At 53.6% G+C, this 18,580-nt stretch overlaps 1 protein-coding gene across 1 annotated transcript in view; it reads left to right on the top strand.

Annotated features, from left to right (window-relative positions):
- The first annotated feature begins 4,922 nt into the window (after window positions 1-4,922).
- The window catches only part of LOC139239052 (leucine-rich repeat and fibronectin type III domain-containing protein 1-like), a 30,004-nt gene continuing 16,346 nt past the window's right edge, over window positions 4,923-18,580 (top strand). The window contains exon 1 of the mRNA XM_070867557.1: window positions 4,923-6,310. Coding sequence (XP_070723658.1) covers window positions 4,923-6,310 — 1,388 coding nt within the window. The remainder of the gene's footprint in view (window positions 6,311-18,580) is intronic.

Genomic DNA, 18,580 nt, shown 5'->3' with positions numbered 1-18,580 from the left:
GTTCTGTAACATACTGTTCTAAGAAACAATCCCGTATGCATTCGATGAATTCCTCCTCAAGGCTACCCCGTGCGATTTGATTTGACCAATCGATATGTAGGTTAAAATCCCCCATGATTACTGCCGTTCCTTTTTCACATGCCTCCATTATACCCTTGATTATTGTCCGCCCCACCGTGAAGTTATTATTTGGGGGCCTATAAACTACGCCCACCAGTGACTTTTTCCCCTTACTATCTCTAATCTCCACCCACAATGATTCAACATTTTGTTCATTAGAGCCAATATCGTCTCTCACAACTGCCCTGATATCATCCTTTATTAACAGAGCTTTATTAACAGGGGGGTTGTAGGGCTGGAGGAGATTACAGAGATAGGGAGGGGCAAAGGCCATGGAGGGATTTGAAAACAAGGATGAGAATTTTAAAATCAAGGTGTTGCTTAACCGGGAGCCAATGTAGGTCTGCGAGCACAGGGGGTGATGGGTGAGTGGGACTCGGTGCGAGTTAGGACACGGGGCAAGTTTTGGATCCCCTCTAGTTTACGTCGGGTAGAATGTGGGAGGCCAGCCAGGAGTGTGTTGGAATCGTCAAGTCTGGAGTTAACAAAGGCACGGATGAGGGCTTCAGCAGGGGATGAGCTGAGGCAGGGGCGGTGATGGGTGATGCTACCAAGGTGGAAGGAGGTGGTCATGGTGATGGAGCGGATATGGGGTCGGAAGCTCATCTCAGGGTCAAGAAGCACACCAAGGTTGCGAACAGCCTGGTTCAGCCTCAGACAGTGACCAGGGAGAGGGATGGAGTCGGGAATGGAGTTTGTGGCGGGCACCGAAAACAACGGATTTGGTTTTCCAAATATTTAGTTGGAGGAAATTCCTGCTCATCCAGAACTGGATGTCGGACAAGCTGGGTGACGAATCAGAGGCAGCGGAGGGGTCGAGAAAGGTTGCGGTGAGGTAGAGCTGGATGTCGCCAGGGTTCATGTGGACAATATCCAGACATGGTGGACCCAGAGATCTGGCCATCCCAGGAAGCAGTCAGCACCTTCAGGGAAGGAGGTGGGGTGGGGAATCAAGGGACGGTGAGGGGTATTTGACACGTCTCTGATGTAAGATGATAAGTAGGGATGGTATTGTGCTGTGAGCCAAGCAGATGGCCTAAAGTTAATACAGATGATGAACAGATTAGTGTAGGTAAGTTTGGTAAGTTTCCCTCAACACATGTATGAGCTGATAATGACAACACCTAACGTGTTCAAGTGTACTTTTAAAATCAGACACTTGGAGCTAAAGGTGAGGAAGTAAATCAGCGCTAATGAGCTGAAAGATGTATTCCTGCTGGCGCGCCACATGTCTCCACTACAAGACTCACGTTTGGCTTTGACAGGAACATCAACGTGTGACAAACATCAGCATCTTACAAGCCGGTTGTTAGTTTCTGTGACTCATTCCTGCCTCGCAGCATGTAAAGGTCACTTCCTAATCGTGCTGTCACCACGAGATACCCGATTGGCTTTTCTTCATTCCCCCGCCACACCCCGCGTCTCTCCTGCGGCCTTGTCACATGACGAACCACACAGTGAACGTTGGCATCCAGCTCGCCCATCACTGTTGGCGTAGCCAAGTCCGATCCCACACACTGTGCCAACTGTGGCTCAGTGGGCCGCACGCGCGTCCCTCAGTCACTGGGTTCAAGCCCCACAGCAGAGACTTGAGCACATAACCCAGGCTGACACTCCCAGTACAGTACTGAGGGAGCGCCGCACTGTCGGAGGGGCAGTACTGAGGGAGTGCCGCACTGTCGGAGGGGCAGTACTGAGGGAGTGCCGCACTGTCGGAGGGGCAGTACTGAGGGAGTGCAGCACTGTCGGAGGGGCAGTACTGAGGGAATGCAGCAATGTCGGAGGCCCAGTACTGAGGGAGCACTGCACTGTCGGAGGGGCAGTACTGAGGGAGTGCTGCACTGTCGGAGGGGCAGTACTGAGGGAGTGCTGCACTGTCGGAGGGGCAGTACTGAGGGAGCGCCGCACTGTCGGAGGGGCAGTACTGAGGTAGTGCCGCACTGTCGGAGGGGCAGTACTGAGGGAGCGCCGCACTGTCGGAGAGGCAGTACTGAGGTAGGGCCGCACTGTCGGAGGGGCAGTACTGAGGGAGTGCCGCACTGTCGGAGGGGCAGTACTGAGGGAGCGCCACACTGTCGGAGGGGCAGTACTGAGGGAGCGCCGCACTGTCGGAGGGGCAGTACTGAGGGAGTGCTGCACTATCTAAGGTGTCGTGAAATGAGACATTAAACCGAGGCCACGTCTGCCTGCTCAGATGGGTGTAAATAATCCCATGGCACTATTTCAAAGAAGAGCAGGGGAGATTTCCCTGGTGTCCTGGGCCATTTAACCAACACCTAAAAAACGGAACATATTCTGGTCATTTTCACGTTGCTATATCTGGGACTTTGCTGTGTACAACGTGGCAGACATGTTTCCTACATTCATCATCATAGGCAGTCCCTCGGAGTCAAGGTTGACTCGCTTCCACACGAGAAATGAGTTTTCAGGTGCTTGAAGAGTCCAATGCGGGACCTACAGTCTCTGTCACAGACAGTGGTTGAGGGAAGGGGAGGGTGGGACTGGTTTGCCGCACGCTCCTTCCGCTGCCTGCGCTTGGTTTCTGCACACTCTCGGCGACGAGACTCGAGGTGCTCAGCGCCCTCCCAGATGGACCTCCTCCACTTAGGGCGATCTTTGGCCAGGGACTCCCAGGTGTCGGTGGGGATGGTGCACTTTATCAGCGAGGCTTTGATGGTGGTCCCTGTAACATTTCCTCTGCCCACCTTTGGCTCGTTTGCCCTGTAGGAGTTCCGAGTAGAGCGCTTGCTTTGGGAGTCTCGTGTCGGGCATGCGGACAATGTGGCCCTGCCCAGCGGAGCTGGTCGAGTGTGGTCAGTGCTTCAATGCTGAGGATGTTGGCCTGAGCAAGGACAGTGATGTTGGTGCGTCTGTCCTCCCAGGGGATTTGCAGGATCTTGCGGAGACATCGTTGGTGGTATTTCTCCAGTGTTTTGAGATGCCTGCTGTATACGGTCCACGTCTCTGAGCCATACAGGAGGGTGGGTATCGCTCCAGCCCTGTAGACCATAAGCTTGGTGCCCGGTTTGAGGTCCTGGGCTTCAAACGCTCTCTTCCTCAGGCGACCAAAGGCTGCACTGGAGACGGTGTTGGACCTCGGCATAGATGTCTGCCCATTACAACAGTGAGGTCACTTCAAAAGTACTTCATTGGCTGTAAAGCACTTTGGAACGCCCTGAGGTCGCAAAGGCGCTATAGAAATGCAAGTCTATCTTTCTTTCCTTCTGCCCTGTGTTTGTTGGCGGGGGTCGCGGGGTCAGACAGTGGATGTATGGCCAATTCTGCATGTTTCGAGCCTCGGTGTGTCAGGTTTGCGAGGAGTGTTGTGACTTGAATCGTGTGGTATTTGTAATTGTGTGCGTCCCAAGTCTTGTGTTTGAATAAGTACGATGTCACTGAGACACGACGTGGACCTTGGGTACGTAGAATGGGGGAACGATGGTTTCCTGAGAATGCAGCTTTTCCAAAGGCTTATTGGACAATTATTATCCTGCAGCCATGTTGCCGTTTTGTCATTTTGCCGTTACCTATTTACAAAATGGCTGCCTTGCTTTTGAAGGTTTAAAATGGCGGGCCTGGCTTTGTTCGCTGGCGGTGTGAAGCGGGTTACACCACCCACAAAGGTTCAGGGTTCAATCCCCGATCCTTGCTGTGGTATTTGATCTGAGTCAGGATGGCGACAGAGCCCAACAATTAGCCTCAGTGCCCGTGGCTCCTTTCTCCCGATCGCTGCTCAGTGATCCACGGAGGCAATCAACGGCAAGGGGATAAAGATAGTGTTTTTATATATTAATGCACCTATTTCACATTCATTCCCATTTGTTTTTCACAACTATACAGCTCCCTTTATTAGATTGCAATCGGTGTCCCAGTCCCAGTTACCCGTTATTTGGTATGTAAACCATTTGAATGCTTCAGTTCTGTTCCGAGACTATAACACACCGTCGGATACAGGGTCACCCCAATCCTGAGATGGGTTAGTAACTGGACTCAATACTGGGAGGAGTTTATATTTATAACGTGTACACAGAGAGATTAAGGGCTGGAACTTGCTCTTGGGTGGAATCAGATCGCCTGCCATTATACGCAGTGTCCCCCAGCTCCGCCCCCCCCCAGGCCCCTTCGCCCCAGAACCCCCACCCAACCCTCCCCAGCACCACCCCCCCCAGCCCCAAGCTCCCCCCAGGCCTCCCTGCCCCAGAAACCCCCCCAGCCCCCCCCCACAACCCTCTCAGGCCCCCTGCCCCCCCTAGGCCCCCCACCCACAGCACCTCCAGCTGTAAAGCCGGCTGACTCTACCCATGGAGCCTCACACAGGAGGGTCACACAGGTTATTCACCGAGTGTGTGGTTTGTGAGTGGGCACCATCGAGGAAATGGTGACCAGGTGCGAGCCAACAGCTTCAGGGGAGAGGAAGAGAGGAAATAAAATTGTAGCTTGAGTCATTAGATGCAGCACAAGAGTTTGCGCTTCTCGTATTGTTATTGAGCAAACACGTCACGAGAACAATTTACTCTCATCCAGTGTGCTTCCTTGTCCATTTTCACTCAAGACAAAAAATGCAGAGAGAGTTGTTGAAGGGTTGCGAGGGAGAAGTGTTCTATGTGGAGCGCACTGGTGATCAGAGGCTGATAAAGAAAAGGTGAGTCAGACTGAAAGCCAGCACACATCGACAGGAGCAATCAGAACTCTAACCTGGTGTGGGACAGTCTTCTTCTCTGTGAACACAATTCCATTCCTCCAAAGATATCTAACAGTGCTTTGCTCTTTTTCCTTCTCCAGGACTGCCAGCCTGACCAACGATGGAGAGGCTTATCTTCCCTCTGCTGGTGCTCAGTGTAGCCGTGAAGGCCCAACTCTGCCCCAAACGCTGCATCTGCCAAAACCTCTCCCCTTCCCTCTCCATCCTCTGCGCCAAGACCGGCCTGCTCTTTGTGCCTCCGTTCATCGACAGGAGGACTGTGGAGCTGCGTCTGACCGACAACTTCATCACCACCGTGCGGAGGAAGGACTTTGCCAACATGACAAGCCTAGTCCACCTCACGCTGTCGAGGAATACAATCAGCCAGATCATGCCGCTGACCTTTGGCGACCTGCGCGGTCTCAGAGCCCTGCACCTGGACAGCAACAGGCTGACTAAACTCATAAACCAGCACCTGAAAGGTCTGGTGAACCTCCGCCACTTAATACTGAACAACAACCAGCTCAACTACATTTCCCAAGGCTCCTTCAACGACTTCCTCATGTGCCTGGAGGATCTGGACATGTCCTACAATAACCTGGAGCAATTCCCGTGGGAGGCCATCTCCAAGATGGTCAACTTGAACACTCTGACTTTGGATCACAACCTGATTGACCACATTGAAGAAGGAACCTTCTCCGTGCTCCACAAGTTGGGCCGATTGGACATGACGTCCAACAGGCTGCAGAAACTGCCCCCAGACCCTCTGTTCTTAAGGACCCAACTACTGGTGAATGCCAAAGGCTCACACTACTTCTCCCTGGTCCTCAGCTTTGGTGGGAACCCTCTGCACTGTAACTGTGAACTCCTCTGGCTCCGGCGCCTGACAAGGAAAGACGATCTGGAGACCTGCGCATCTCCACCTCACCTGATGGGCAAATATTTCTGGTCCATCTCCGAGGAGGAGTTCATCTGTGAGCCTCCGCTCATAACGCGGCTTCAATCGACCAAGGTGTTTGTCATGGAGGGCCAGGGCGTGACCTTGAAGTGCAAAGCGGTGGGGGACCCAGACCCTTCCATCCTCTGGAGCTCGCCGGAAGGGAAGTTGATGTCCAACACGTCGCGGACCATGATCTACGACAACGGGACTCTGGACATTCTCATCACCACGCTGAAGGACAGCGGGACATTCACGTGCATCGCGTCCAACGCGGCCGGGGACTCCGCGACCAACGTGACCATCGGGATCATCCCGCTCCCTCACCTCGTCAACTTCACCAACCACCTGAAGGAGCCCGCCCCGGGGTCCTCCGACATCACCACCTCCACCAAATCCGGCTCCCCCTCCAACAACACCGACACCAAGAGTTTCCCCGACAAGAAGGTGGTGGCCACAGACCTCAGCACAACCTCGGCCCTGATCCGCTGGCCCTCGCAGAGGCCCATCCCTGGGATCCGCATGTACCAGATCCAGTACAACAGCTCCACCGACGACACGCTCGTCTACAGGTAAATCCCCCGCCTCGAAATATTTAAACCCATCAGCAACGTGCACCCATCAATGTGGAAAAAAGTTTAAGAAAGAATTAAAAAAAAAAATGGAGATTTAGATTCTTCCCAATCTATTTTTCTTTTTAAGTGTTAGCCATGGCTCAGTGGGTATCACTCTCGCCTCTGAATCAGCAGGTCGTGGGTTCGAGTCCCATTTCCAGAGACGTGAGCACATAGTCTAGGCTGACACTCCCAGTGCAATGCTGAGGGAGCGGCGCACTGTTGGAGGGGCAGTGCTGAGGGAATGTCGCACTGTCGGAGGGGCAGTACCGAGGGAGTGCCTCACTGTCGGAGGGGCAGTACTGAGGGAGTGCTGCACTGTCGGAGGAGCAGTACTGAGGGAGTGCCGCACTGTCGGAGGGGCAGTACTGAGGGAGTGCTGCACTGTCGGAGGGGCAGTACTGAGGGAGTGCCGCACTGTCGGAGGAGCAGTACTGAGGGAGTGCCGCACTGTCGGAGGGGCAGTACTGAGGGAGTGCCTCACTGTCGGAGGGGGCAGTACTGAGGGAGCGCTGCCTCAATTCTGCACTTGAGTGTCAGCCTAGATTTTTTTGTGCTACAAGTTCCTGGAGTGGGACTTGAACCCACAACTTTCTGACTGCGAGGCGAGAGAGCTGCCCACTGACATTCACACAATGGGGACCCTGACTGGAGTGGGTTACTGAAGAGAGGAGAGAGTTAATCTCACCGTGCAATCACAGCCCTCTCTCACCAGCCTGCTGCTGTTCTGTGATCACTTTCATAATTTCTTTTCTCGAGTGCCGATGAAGTGCAGCTTCACACAGGCTTCCCACGATTCCCATTTCTTGGAGCTAATGTCGGGAAAATCAATTGTCCCTTTCATCAGCCTTGCTGGTTCATTTGCTCCCTATTTCACAGCCCCTCCAGGAATGGCTGTGTGCCTTCTGAATTGCAAACATGATAGATGTGGAAATCCATATTTTTCTAATTCCTGGTGCTAATGTGTCTCGTTAGAAACTGCCCTCAGACTAATTGTACAGGCTCAGAGAAGGGTTTGGTTTATTGAACCAGCAACCAAGCCCATTTATTCTGCAGTCACAGCCATTATACCCTTGTAATACAAAATTTGCTGTGCTGCAATAATATAACAAAGTTCCATCGCTGAAACACAGCATTTCTACAGCCTCGACAGAGTGACAGACAGGACTGTCATAGACCGAGAGAGTGATATACAACACAGGCACAGGAGCATTATTGTAGGTTGCCCATGGATTCCCTCAATGCTGCTCCTGTGAGCCGAAGGATGCAGTATATTAGGATAGAACCAGAGAAAATTATAACACTGAGGATGCCATTCGGCCCATCGTGTCTGTGTCGGTTGAGAAAAAACTACCCAGCCTAATCCCGCCTTCCAGCTCTTGGTCATTGGTCCCTGCTGTGCCCTGTGGCCACGTGGAATGATAATCTCCATCTAATACCCACCTCCAGTCCTTGTATCTAACTGACCGATTCATGGTGAAAGGCCTTGCATTTACACATGGCCTTTCACCTCATGTCCCAGACATTTTACAGCCAATGAAATGCTATTGAGGTGAGTCACTTTGCGACGCAGGAAGCAGGCCAGCCTGCTTGTGCACAGCAAGCTCCCACCATCAGCACTAAGCTGAACGATGAGTTAATCTGTATGGGTGTTAGCTGAGGAATCAGTGTCAGCCCAGACATGATGGTCAATGGCAAAGCCGCATTGTGTCTCCTTACACTCGCCCAGTGCTGCTTGATCGGAGATGTCTTCTGGATGAGATGTTAAACCGAGGCAGCATCCGCCTGGTTCAGTGGCGGAAACGATCCAAAGAAGAGCACGGACTTTCCCCAGTGTCCTGTCTCCCAACGAGGTCTTATCATGTCCCTCAACCAGCCGCGGCTGTGTGCTCAGACCCTGCAACCAGGCAGGGTGTAATCAGCTCTCGTATTAATGTCGCATAGTGTCGGCACAATGTACCCAGTCTCTGCATACCCCCACTGTCTCCCCCCCCCACCGTCTCCCCCCCCCACCGTCTCCCCCCCCCACCGTCTCCCCCCCCCCCCACCGTCTCCCCCCCCCCCACTGTCTCCCCCCCCCCCCCACCGCCTCCCCCCCCCCCACTGTCTCCCCCCCCCCCCACCGTCTCCCCCCCCCCCACTGTCTCCCCCCCCCCCCCACCGCCTCCCCCCCCCCCACTGTCTCCCCCCCCCCCCACTGTCTCCCCCCCCCCCCACCGTCCCCCCCCCCCACCGTCTCCCCCCCCCCACCGTCTCCCCCCCCCCCACCATCTCCCCCCCCCCCACTGTCTCCCCCCCCCACCATCTCCCCCCCCACCGCCTCCCCCCCCCCCACCGTCTCCCCCCCCCTCACCGTCTCCCCCCCCCCCCCACCATCTCCCCCCCCCCCACTGTCTCCCCCCCCACCATCTCCCCCCCCCACCGCCTCCCCCCCCCCCACCGTCTCCCCCCCCCCACCATCTCCCCCCCCCCCACTGTCTCCCCCCACCACCATCTCCCCCCCCCACCGCCTCCCCCCCCCCCACCGCCTCCCCCCCCCCACCGTCTCCCCCCCCCCCCACCATCTCCCCCCCCCCCCACCGTCTCCCCCCCCCCCCCACCATCTCCCCCCCCCCACCGTCTCCCCCCCCCCCCACCGTCTCCCCCCCCCCCACCGTCTCCCCCCCCCACCGTCTCCCCCCCCCCCAACCGTCTCCCCCCCCTCACCGTCCTCCCCCCCCCCCCACCATCTCCCCCCCCCCCCACTGCTCCCCCCCCCCACCTCTCCCCCCCCCCACCGCCTCCCCCCCCCCACCGTCTCCCCCCCCCACCGTCTCCCCCCCCACTGTCTCCCCCCCCCCACTGTCTCCCCCCCCCACCGTCTCCCCCCCCCACCGTCTCCCCCCCCCCCCCACTGTCTCCCCCCCCCCCACTGTCTCCCCCCCCCACCGTCTCCCCCCCCCCACTGTCTCCCCCCCCCCCACTGTCTCCCCCCCACCGTCTCCCCCCCCCCACACCGTCTCCCCCCCCCCCACCGTCTCCCCCCCCCCACTGTCTCCCCCCCCTCCACTGTCTCCCCCCCCCCCCCACCGTCTCCCCCCCCACCGCCTCCCCCCCCCCCCCCCACCTCTCCCCCCCCCCACCCTCTCCCCCCCCACCGGTTCCCCCCCCCCCCACTCCCCCGTCTCCCCCCCCCCACCTGTCTCCCCCCCACCGTCTCCCCCCCCCCCACCGTCTCCCCCCCCCCCACCGTTCTCCCCCCCCCACCGTCTCCCCCCCCCCCACCGTCTCCCCCCCCCACTGTCTCCCCCCCCCCCACCGTCTCCCCCCCCCCACTGTCTCCCCCCCCCCACTGTCTCCCCCCCCCCACCGTCTCCCCCCCCCCACTGTCTCCCCCCCCCCCCACCGTCTCCCCCCCCGTCTCCCCCCCCCCCCACGTCTCCCCCCCCCCCACCATCTCCCCCCCCCCACCATCTCCCCCCCCCCCACCATCTCCCCCCCCCCCCACTGTCTCCCCCCCCCCCCACCGTCTCCCCCCCCCCCCACCGTCTCCCCCCTCCCCACCGTCTCCCCCCTCCCCCACCGTCTCCCCCCCCACCGTCTCCCCCCCCCCACCGTCTCCCCCCTCCCCCACCGTCTCCCCCCCCACCGTCTCCCCCCCACCGTCTCCCCCCCCCCCACCGTCTCCCCCCTCCCCCACCGTCTCCCCCCTCCCCCACCGTCTCCCCCCCCACCGTCTCCCCCCCCCCCACCGTCTCCCCCCTCCCCCACCGTCTCCCCCCCCACCGTCTCTCCCCCCCCACCGTCTCCCCCCCCCCACCGTCTCCCCCCCCCACCGTCTCCCCCCCCCCCCACCGTCTCCCCCCCCCCACCGTCTCCCCCCCCCCACCGTCTCCCCCCCCCACCGTTTCCCCCCCCCCCACCGTCTCCCCCCCCCCCCACCGTCTCCCCCCCCCACCGTCTCTCCCTCCCCACCGTCTCCCCCCCCCACCGTCTCCCCCCCCCCCACCGTCTCTCCCTCCCCACCGTCTCCCCCCCCCCACCGTCTCCCCCCCCCCCACCGTCTCTCCCTCCCCACCGTCTCCCCCCCCCCACCGTCTCTCCCCCCCCCGACCGTCTCTTCCCCCCCCCCCCACCGTCTCTCCCCCCCCCACGATGGGTGGGGGCAGGGTGCCTGTGTGTGGACGATGGGTGGGGGCAGGGTGCCTGTGTGTGGACGATGGGTGGGGGCAGGGTGCCTGTGTGTGGACGATGGGTGGGGGCAGGGTGCCTGTGTGTGGACGATGGGTGGGGGCAGGGTGCCTGTGTGTGGACGATGGGTGGGGGCAGGGTGCCTGTGTGTGGACGATGGGTGGGGGCAGGGTGCCTGTGTGTGGACGATGGGTGGGGACAGGGTGCCTGTGTGTGGACGATGGGTGGGGGCAGGGTGCCTGTGTGTGGACGATGGGTGGGGGCAGGGTGCCTGTGTGTGGACGATGGGTGGGGACAGGGTGCCTGTGTGTGGACGATGGGTGGGGGCAGGGTGCCTGTGTGTGGACGATGGGTGGGGGCAGGGTGACCACGTCAGCTGCGCCCAGCAGAGACCAACGTACAGTGTTCGGCTGAGACACAATGAATATTGCATTGTGCGGGGGTTGCCGGCTGACACTGCCCATTTAAGCAAACGCTACGAGAGAGCCATCAGAAGGCAAGGAGAGTAAATTGAAACAAAACGAGGTAATTGCAATAGAAAGATAAATAATGATTTGGAATTTTCAATTTGGGTTTTGATAGTGCAATGGAGAAGTGCATTTATCAGAAGGGTAGTGAAGCAGAAGTCACTGTGTTATTACTGCTGCTGCTCGCGCCTGGGGACAATGTGAACCCGGAGCGGGGGGAGCCGGGGAGAGAGGAGGGAGGAAAGGGGAAGGAGAGGGGGCAGGGAGGCACCCTGGGAGTGTTTGATGGGACAGTGTAGAGGGAGCTTTACTCTGTATCGAACCCCCTGTACCTGCCCTGGGAGTGTTTGATGGGACACTGTAGAGGGAGCTTTACTCTGTATCTAACCCCCTGTACCTGCCCTGGGAGTGTTTGATGGGACAGTGTCGAGGGAGCTTTACTCTGTATCTAACCCCGTGCTGTACCTGCCCTGGGAATGTTTGATGGGACAGTGCAGAGGGAGCTTTACTCTGTATCTAACTCGTGCTGTACCTGTCCTGGGAGTGTTTGATAGGACAGTGTAGAGGGAGCTTTACTCTGTATCTAACCAGTGCTGTACCTGTCCTGGGAGTGTTTGATGGGACAGTGTAGAGGGAGCTTTACTCTGTATCTAACCCCCTGCACCTGCCCTGGGAGTGTGTGATGGGACAGTGTAGAGGGAGCTTTACTCTGTATCTAACCCCCTGTACCTGCCCTGGGAGTGTTTGATGGGACAATGTAGAGGGAGCTTTACTCTGTATCTAACCCCCTGTACCTGCCCTGGGAGTGTTTGATGGGACAATGTAGAGGGAGCTTTACTCTGTATCTAACCCTCTGTACCTGCCCTGGGAGTGTTTGATGGGACAGTGTAGAGGGAGCTTTACTCTGTATCTAACCCCATGGTGTACCTGCCCTGGGAGTGTTTGATGGGACAGTGTAGAGGGAGCTTTACTCTGTATCTAACCCCATGGTGTACCTGCCCTGGGAGTGTTTGATGGGACAGTGTAGAGGGAGCTTTACTCTGTATCTAACCCCCTGCACCTGCCCTGGGAGTGTGTGATGGGACAGTGTAGAGGGAGCTTTACTCTGTATCTAACCCCCTGTACCTGCCCTGGGAGTGTTTGATGGGACAATGTAGAGGGAGCTTTACTCTGTATCTAACCCCCTGTACCTGCCCTGGGAGTGTTTGATGGGACAATGTAGAGGGAGCTTTACTCTGTATCTAACCCCCTGTACCTGCCCTGGGAGTGTTTGATGCTGGGTTTCTGGAGCGGAAAATGTTCCATTCCCTTGCACCAACATTCCTCACCTTCATGATCACAAGCCAGTCATAAATGTCAGGTTCTGTCGAGCAGAAGATTTGGTTATCATCCTGCTAAATCTTTTTAAGTCGACTCATCAGGACTGAATAATGCTGGGCATTTCCGAATGATGTTGGACCCACATACATTTGCAAGCCGATACATCTCCGTCGCTGCCTTAAAGTGACATTCAACATTAAAGCAAAGAATAGCAAGCGCCGAAATGCGATCAGGTGGACACTGGCCTTACGCTGACCCGACAACGTCCAAACCAATCTCCCTTTGCCTCCTTCAGACTCCTGCTCCCTGCCCTTTCCGTGTCACTGTGATTGCAGAAATAGTAGCAGTTCAGGCAAAATGAGCCGAATGGCCTCCTCCTTATATAGAAACATAGAAAATAGGTGCAGGAGCAGGCCATTTGGCCCTTCGAGCCTGCACCGTCATTCAATGAGTTCATGGCTGAACATGCAACTTCAGTACCCCCTTCCTGATTTCTCGCCATACCCCTTGATCCCCCGAGTAGTAAGGACTACATCTAACTCCTTTTTGAATATATTTAGTGAATTGGCCTCAACAACTTTCTGTGGTAGAGAATTCCACAGGTTCACCACTCTCTGGGTGAAGAAGTTTCTCCTCATCTCGGTCCTAAATGGCTTACCCCTTATCCTTAGACTGTGACCCCTGTTTCTGGACTTCCCCAACATTGGGAACATTCTTCCTGCATCCAACCTATCTAAACCCATCAGAACTTTAAACGTTTCTATGAGATCCCCTCTCATTCTTCTGAACTCCAGTGAATACAAGCCCAGTTGATCCAGTCTTTCTTGATATGTCAGTCCCGCCATCCCGGGAATCAGTCTGGTGAACCTTCGCTGCACTCCCTCAATAGCAAGAATGTCCTTTCTCAAGTTAGGAGACCAAAACTGTACACAATACTCCAGGTGTGGCCTCACCAAGGCCCTGTACAACTGTAGTAACACCTCCCTGCCCCTGTACTCAAATCCCCTCGCTATGAAGGCCAACATGCCATTTGCTTTCTTAACCGCCTGCTGTACCTGCATGCCAACCTTCAATGACTGATGTACCATGACACCCAGGTCTCGTTGCACCTCCCCTTTTCCTAATCTGTCACCATTCAGATAATAGTCTGTCTCACTGTTTTTACCACCAAAGTGGATAACCTCACATTTATCCACATTATACTTCATCTGCCATGCATTTGCCCACTCACCTAACCTATCCAAGTCACTCTGCAGCCTCATAGCATCCTCCTCGCAGCTCACACTGCCACCCAACTTAGTGTCATCCGCAAATTTGGAGATACTACATTTAATCCCCTCGTCTAAATCATTAATGTACAGTGTAAACAGCTGGGGCCCCAGCACAGAACCTTGCGGTACCCCACTAGTCACTGCCTGCCATTCTGAAAAGTACCCATTTACTCCTACTCTTTGCTTCCTGTCTGCCAACCAGTTCTCAATCCATGTCAGCACACTACCCCCAATCCCATGTGCTTTAACTTTGCACATTAATCTCTTGTGTGGGACCTTGTCGAAAGCCTTCTGAAAGTCCAAATACACCACATCAACTCCCTTGTCCACTCTACTGGAAACATCCTCAAAAAATTCCAGAAGATTTGTCAAGCATGATTTCCCTTTCACAAATCCATGCTGACTTGGACCTATCATGTCACCTCTTTCCAAATGCGCTGCTATGACATCCTTAATAATTGATTCCATCATATTACCCACTACTGAGGTCAGGCTGACTTATGCTGTAAATTTGCTGATTCTTCTTACAGTCAGCATCATCATCATAGGCAGTCCCTCGGTATTGAGGAAGACTTGCCTCCACTCTAAAAATGAGTTCTCAGGTGGCTGAACAATCCAATACGAGAGCCACAGACCCTGTCACAGGTGGGACAGACAGACGTTGAGGGAAGGGGTGGGTGGGACTGGTTTGCCGCACGCTCCTTCCGCTGCCTGCGCTTGGTTTCTGCATGCTCTCGGCGACGAGACTCGAGGTGCTCAGCGCCCTCCCGGATGCACTTCCTCCACTTAGGGGGGACTGGTCTTTGGCCAGGGACCCCCAGGTGTCGGTGGGGATGTTGCACTTTATCAGGGAGGCTTTGAGGGTGGTCCCTTGTAACGTTTCCTCTGGCCACCTTTGGGATTCTTTGTACAGACAGCAGCTCTGTAACCTGGCAGTCAAGCAATTTACAAACAAAATGGCTCTCACTCGAGCAGTGCTGGTAAATACAGGCTGGCATAGTTTCGCTTTCCCTGTCTCAGCTCTCCGACCCTGTGCAGATTGCCGCTTCAGCTGGGCTCTCTCCATATCTCTCTGCTCTTCCATCTTGCTTACGTTGCTTGATGTTTGGTGGTTGTTACACTTTTTATGTTTCCCACGTTACAACAGTGACTACACTCCAAAAGTACCTCATTGGCTATAAAGCACTTTGAGACACCCAGTGGTCGTGATAGGCGCTATATAAATGTAAGTCTTTCTTTCTATATACTCGAAAAATTCTAATTATCTCAGGTCACACTGCAGGGCTAACTCAGAGAAATAACCAAGCCCAGAAACAAATGGGATCGATGGCAATAAGACCATTTTCTTTGAGCCTATCTGCCTTAATAGTCTGTTGCAAGGATTCAGGCAATTGCCTTTGCAATTAATTGATATAACTGACCAACCTCAGCCGGCCCAGCGTGCTTTGAACATGCCCACAAGGTTCAGAATATATAAGTCACTCCATGCTCCAGACTGTAATGATTGTATAAGGTCTGAGTCATGAGGAGTGATTGATTAGGCGAGGTGTTGCAGAATGTTCAGTAAACCACAGTTTCACTCTTGTGCCCGGCCCTCTCCTGTACCTCAACCAGGTGCTCGCATGTGAGCCTCAGCAGTGAATGTTGCTTGGCTATTCGGCCACGTGGGGCCCGATACAACATCCACACAGTAGGGGGGCGACGGGCTAGTGATCGGGAGCAGAAAGCACCTCGTTTGCGATCGGTTAATTCAGCGCTGACCATAGAAACATAGAAACATAGAAAATAGGTGCAGGTTTGGCCATTCGGCCCTTCGAGCCTGCACCACTCTTCAATAAGATCATGGCTGATCATTCCCTCACTACCCCTTTCCTGCTTTCTCTCCATTCACCTTGATCCCTTTAGCCGTAAGGGCCATATCTAACTCCCTCTTGAATATATCCAATGAACTGGCATCAACGACTCTCTGCGGTAGGGAATTCCACAGGTTAACAACTCTCTGAGTGAAGACGTTTCTCCTCATCTTGGTCCTAAATGGCTTACCCCTTATCCTTAGACTGTGTCCCCTGGTTCTGGACTTCCCCAACATCGGGAACATTCTTCCTGTATCTAACCTGTCCAGTCCCGTCAGAATTTTACATGTTTCTATGAGATCCCCTCTCATCCTTCTAAACTCTAGTGAATACAGGCCCAGTCGATCCAGTCTCTCCTCATATGTCAGTACTGCCATCCCGGGAATCAGTCTGGTGAACCTTCGCTGCACTCCCTCAATAGCAAGAACGTCCTTCCTCAGATTAGAAGACCAAAACTGAACACAATATTCCAGGTGAGGCCTCACCAAGGCCCTGCACAACTGCAGTAAGACCTCCCTCCTCCTATACTCAAATCCTCTCGCTATGAAGGCCAACATACCATTTGCCTTCTTCACTGCCTGCTGTACCTGCATACCAACTTTCAATGACTGATGTACCATGACACCCAGGTCTCGTTGCATGTTAGATCTCTTAATTTCCAATGAAATACGAACTCCGATTGTAGTTTTAACTTTTTAATCTTGGCAGAGAGCAACAATCTGCTGGCTGATTACCAGTTCCTTTGTCTTCCTGAAATCACATGGTCAAAATGGCTGTATTTATACCGGGTTCAATGTACAGAAAATAACTCGCCTTCTTTGACCTTATTGGCTCAATTAATAGTCTTTTAACGTTTTAATTGGCTTGCTACCCAAGGTCCGAAAATGTCAAGTTGATTGATGACTTAATGCAATGTGGCCTGTGTTTTTTCACAGCCTGTCTAAATGCAGCCTGTTTGAATTCTCTATCAATCCCCCCTTTGATTCACAAACTGAATCATAAAACATCAGGTATCACTGGTTAAACATTCTACAAAATAATTTCATACATGTTAATAGAGTTTCCTTCTAAAATTTGTTGATGTGTTTCGCCACATGTCCGGACTAGTAGCTTCCACACAAATTTACACTAACCCGAGTTCCATCGTGGCCACAATGGAAGTCTGGTTTTAGTAGGTTAATTAACCTTATTCCAATTTAATCCAAATCAGTATCTTAATTCAACCAGTAAACAACCTTCCCTTAAGCAGAACATACCCCTGTGCCACGTACAGACGGTCTGCTGGGACCTGCAAGGTGTCTCACCTGTGGGACAGCAGCTACAGCCGCCTGGTCACAACAACATTTAATCAACATAAACAAACAATATAAAAGTAAAACAATTACAACAAATAGAATTAAACCTTCCACCAATGAAGTTCCTATTGAACCTAGCTATTCAGTGGCTCCGCTCCAGAAAGTGAATGATGGGGGTTGCTTAAGTTTTTCTACCTCCTTTTGGATATGCTCCAATTTCTTCGGAGCTATCTGGGATATATGTGCAACACTCAGTTCCGAGTAGGGTGCAAGTACCTCCCTTTTCAGCCAGGATGTAATCAAGGGCCAGTCTATTCTGTCGGGCTACTGTGCGGATTGCTACCATTTCTGCATTGATTTTAACTAGGGCCTCTGAGGTTTCATTGGCTACCCGTTCCACAACGGATGCCATGTTAATGGATTCCCTTGCCAGTTTGGCGGTCCCATACCCAGGGATCAGAATGGCAAAGAACTTCTCTGTTTCTGTGATAGCTCCCTTAGGACGGTGTAAATGTTCCGACAGTGACTTTATATGATACATATAAGGCACAATGTCGGCTAAATAGCAGGATCCCATCCAATTCTGGGGCAGCCAAGGGTAGGCCTTGTGGCCACACACCCAATAGGTGCCATTATATGCAATGAATGTTAGCTGTTTCTTTGTCAGCAACACTCCGGGGCCTGTCCAGGCTTTTCCATCTGTTTTATTCAGAATCCCCGTTACGTTAAAAATTCCCACATCGGCCAAGTTTGAACGGTTCCGTTACAGAAACGTGGTTGCAGGGTGGCCAAGACTGGGAATTAAACAAACAGGGGTATCTGACGATTCAGAAAGATAGGCAGGAAGGGAAAGGAGGTGGGATAGCTCTGTTAATAAAAGATGATATCAGGGCAGTTGTGAGGGATGATATTGGCTCTAATGAACAAAATGTTGAATCATTGTGGGTGGAGATTAGAGATAGTAAGGGGAAAAAGTCATTGGTGGGCGTAGTTTATAGGCCCCCAAATAATAACTTCACGGTGGGGCGGGCAATAATCAAGGGAATAATGGAGGCATGTGAAAAAGGAACGGCAGTAATCATGGGGGATTTTAACCTACATATCGATTGGTCAACTCAAATCGCAGGGGTAGCCTGGAGGAGGAATTAATAGAATGCAGACGGGATTGTTTCTTAGAACAGTATGTAACAGAACCTACAAGGGAGCAAGCTATCTTAGATCTGGTCCTGTGTAATGAGACAGGAAAAATAAACGATCTCCAAGTAAAAGATCCTCTCGGAATGAGTGATCACAATATGGTTGAATTTGTATGACAGATTGAGGATGAGGAAGTTGTGTCAGAAATGAGCGTATTATGCTTAAACAAAGGGGACTACAGTGGGATGAGGGCAGAGTTGGCTAAAGTAGACTGGAAACAAGGACTAAACAGTGGCACAATTGAGGAACAGTGGAGGACTTTTAAGGAGCTCTTTCATAATGCGCAACAAAAATATATTCCAGTGAAAAAGAAGGGTGGTAAGAGAAGGGATAACCAGCCGTGGATAACCAAGGAAATAAAGGAAAGTATCAAATCAAAGACCAATGCGTATAAGGTGGCCAAGGTTAGTGGGAAACTAGAGGATTGGGAAAATTTTAAACGACAGCAAAGAATGACTAAAAAAGCAATAAAGAAAGGGAAGATAGATTACGAAGGTAAACTTGCGCAAAACATAAAAACAGATAGTAAAAGCTTTTACAGATATATAAAACGGAAAAGAGTGACTAAAGTAAATGTTGGTCCCTTAGAAGATGAAAAGGGGGATTTAATAATGGGAAATGTGGAAATGGCTGAGACCTTAAACAATTATTTTGC

The sequence above is a fragment of the Pristiophorus japonicus genome, chromosome 26 (genome assembly GCF_044704955.1).
Source record: "Pristiophorus japonicus isolate sPriJap1 chromosome 26, sPriJap1.hap1, whole genome shotgun sequence".
In the NCBI taxonomy this organism is placed as follows: domain Eukaryota; kingdom Metazoa; phylum Chordata; class Chondrichthyes; family Pristiophoridae; genus Pristiophorus; species Pristiophorus japonicus.
Note: the sequence above shows the minus strand (reverse complement) of the source record. Positions and strands in the feature narration are given on the sequence as shown.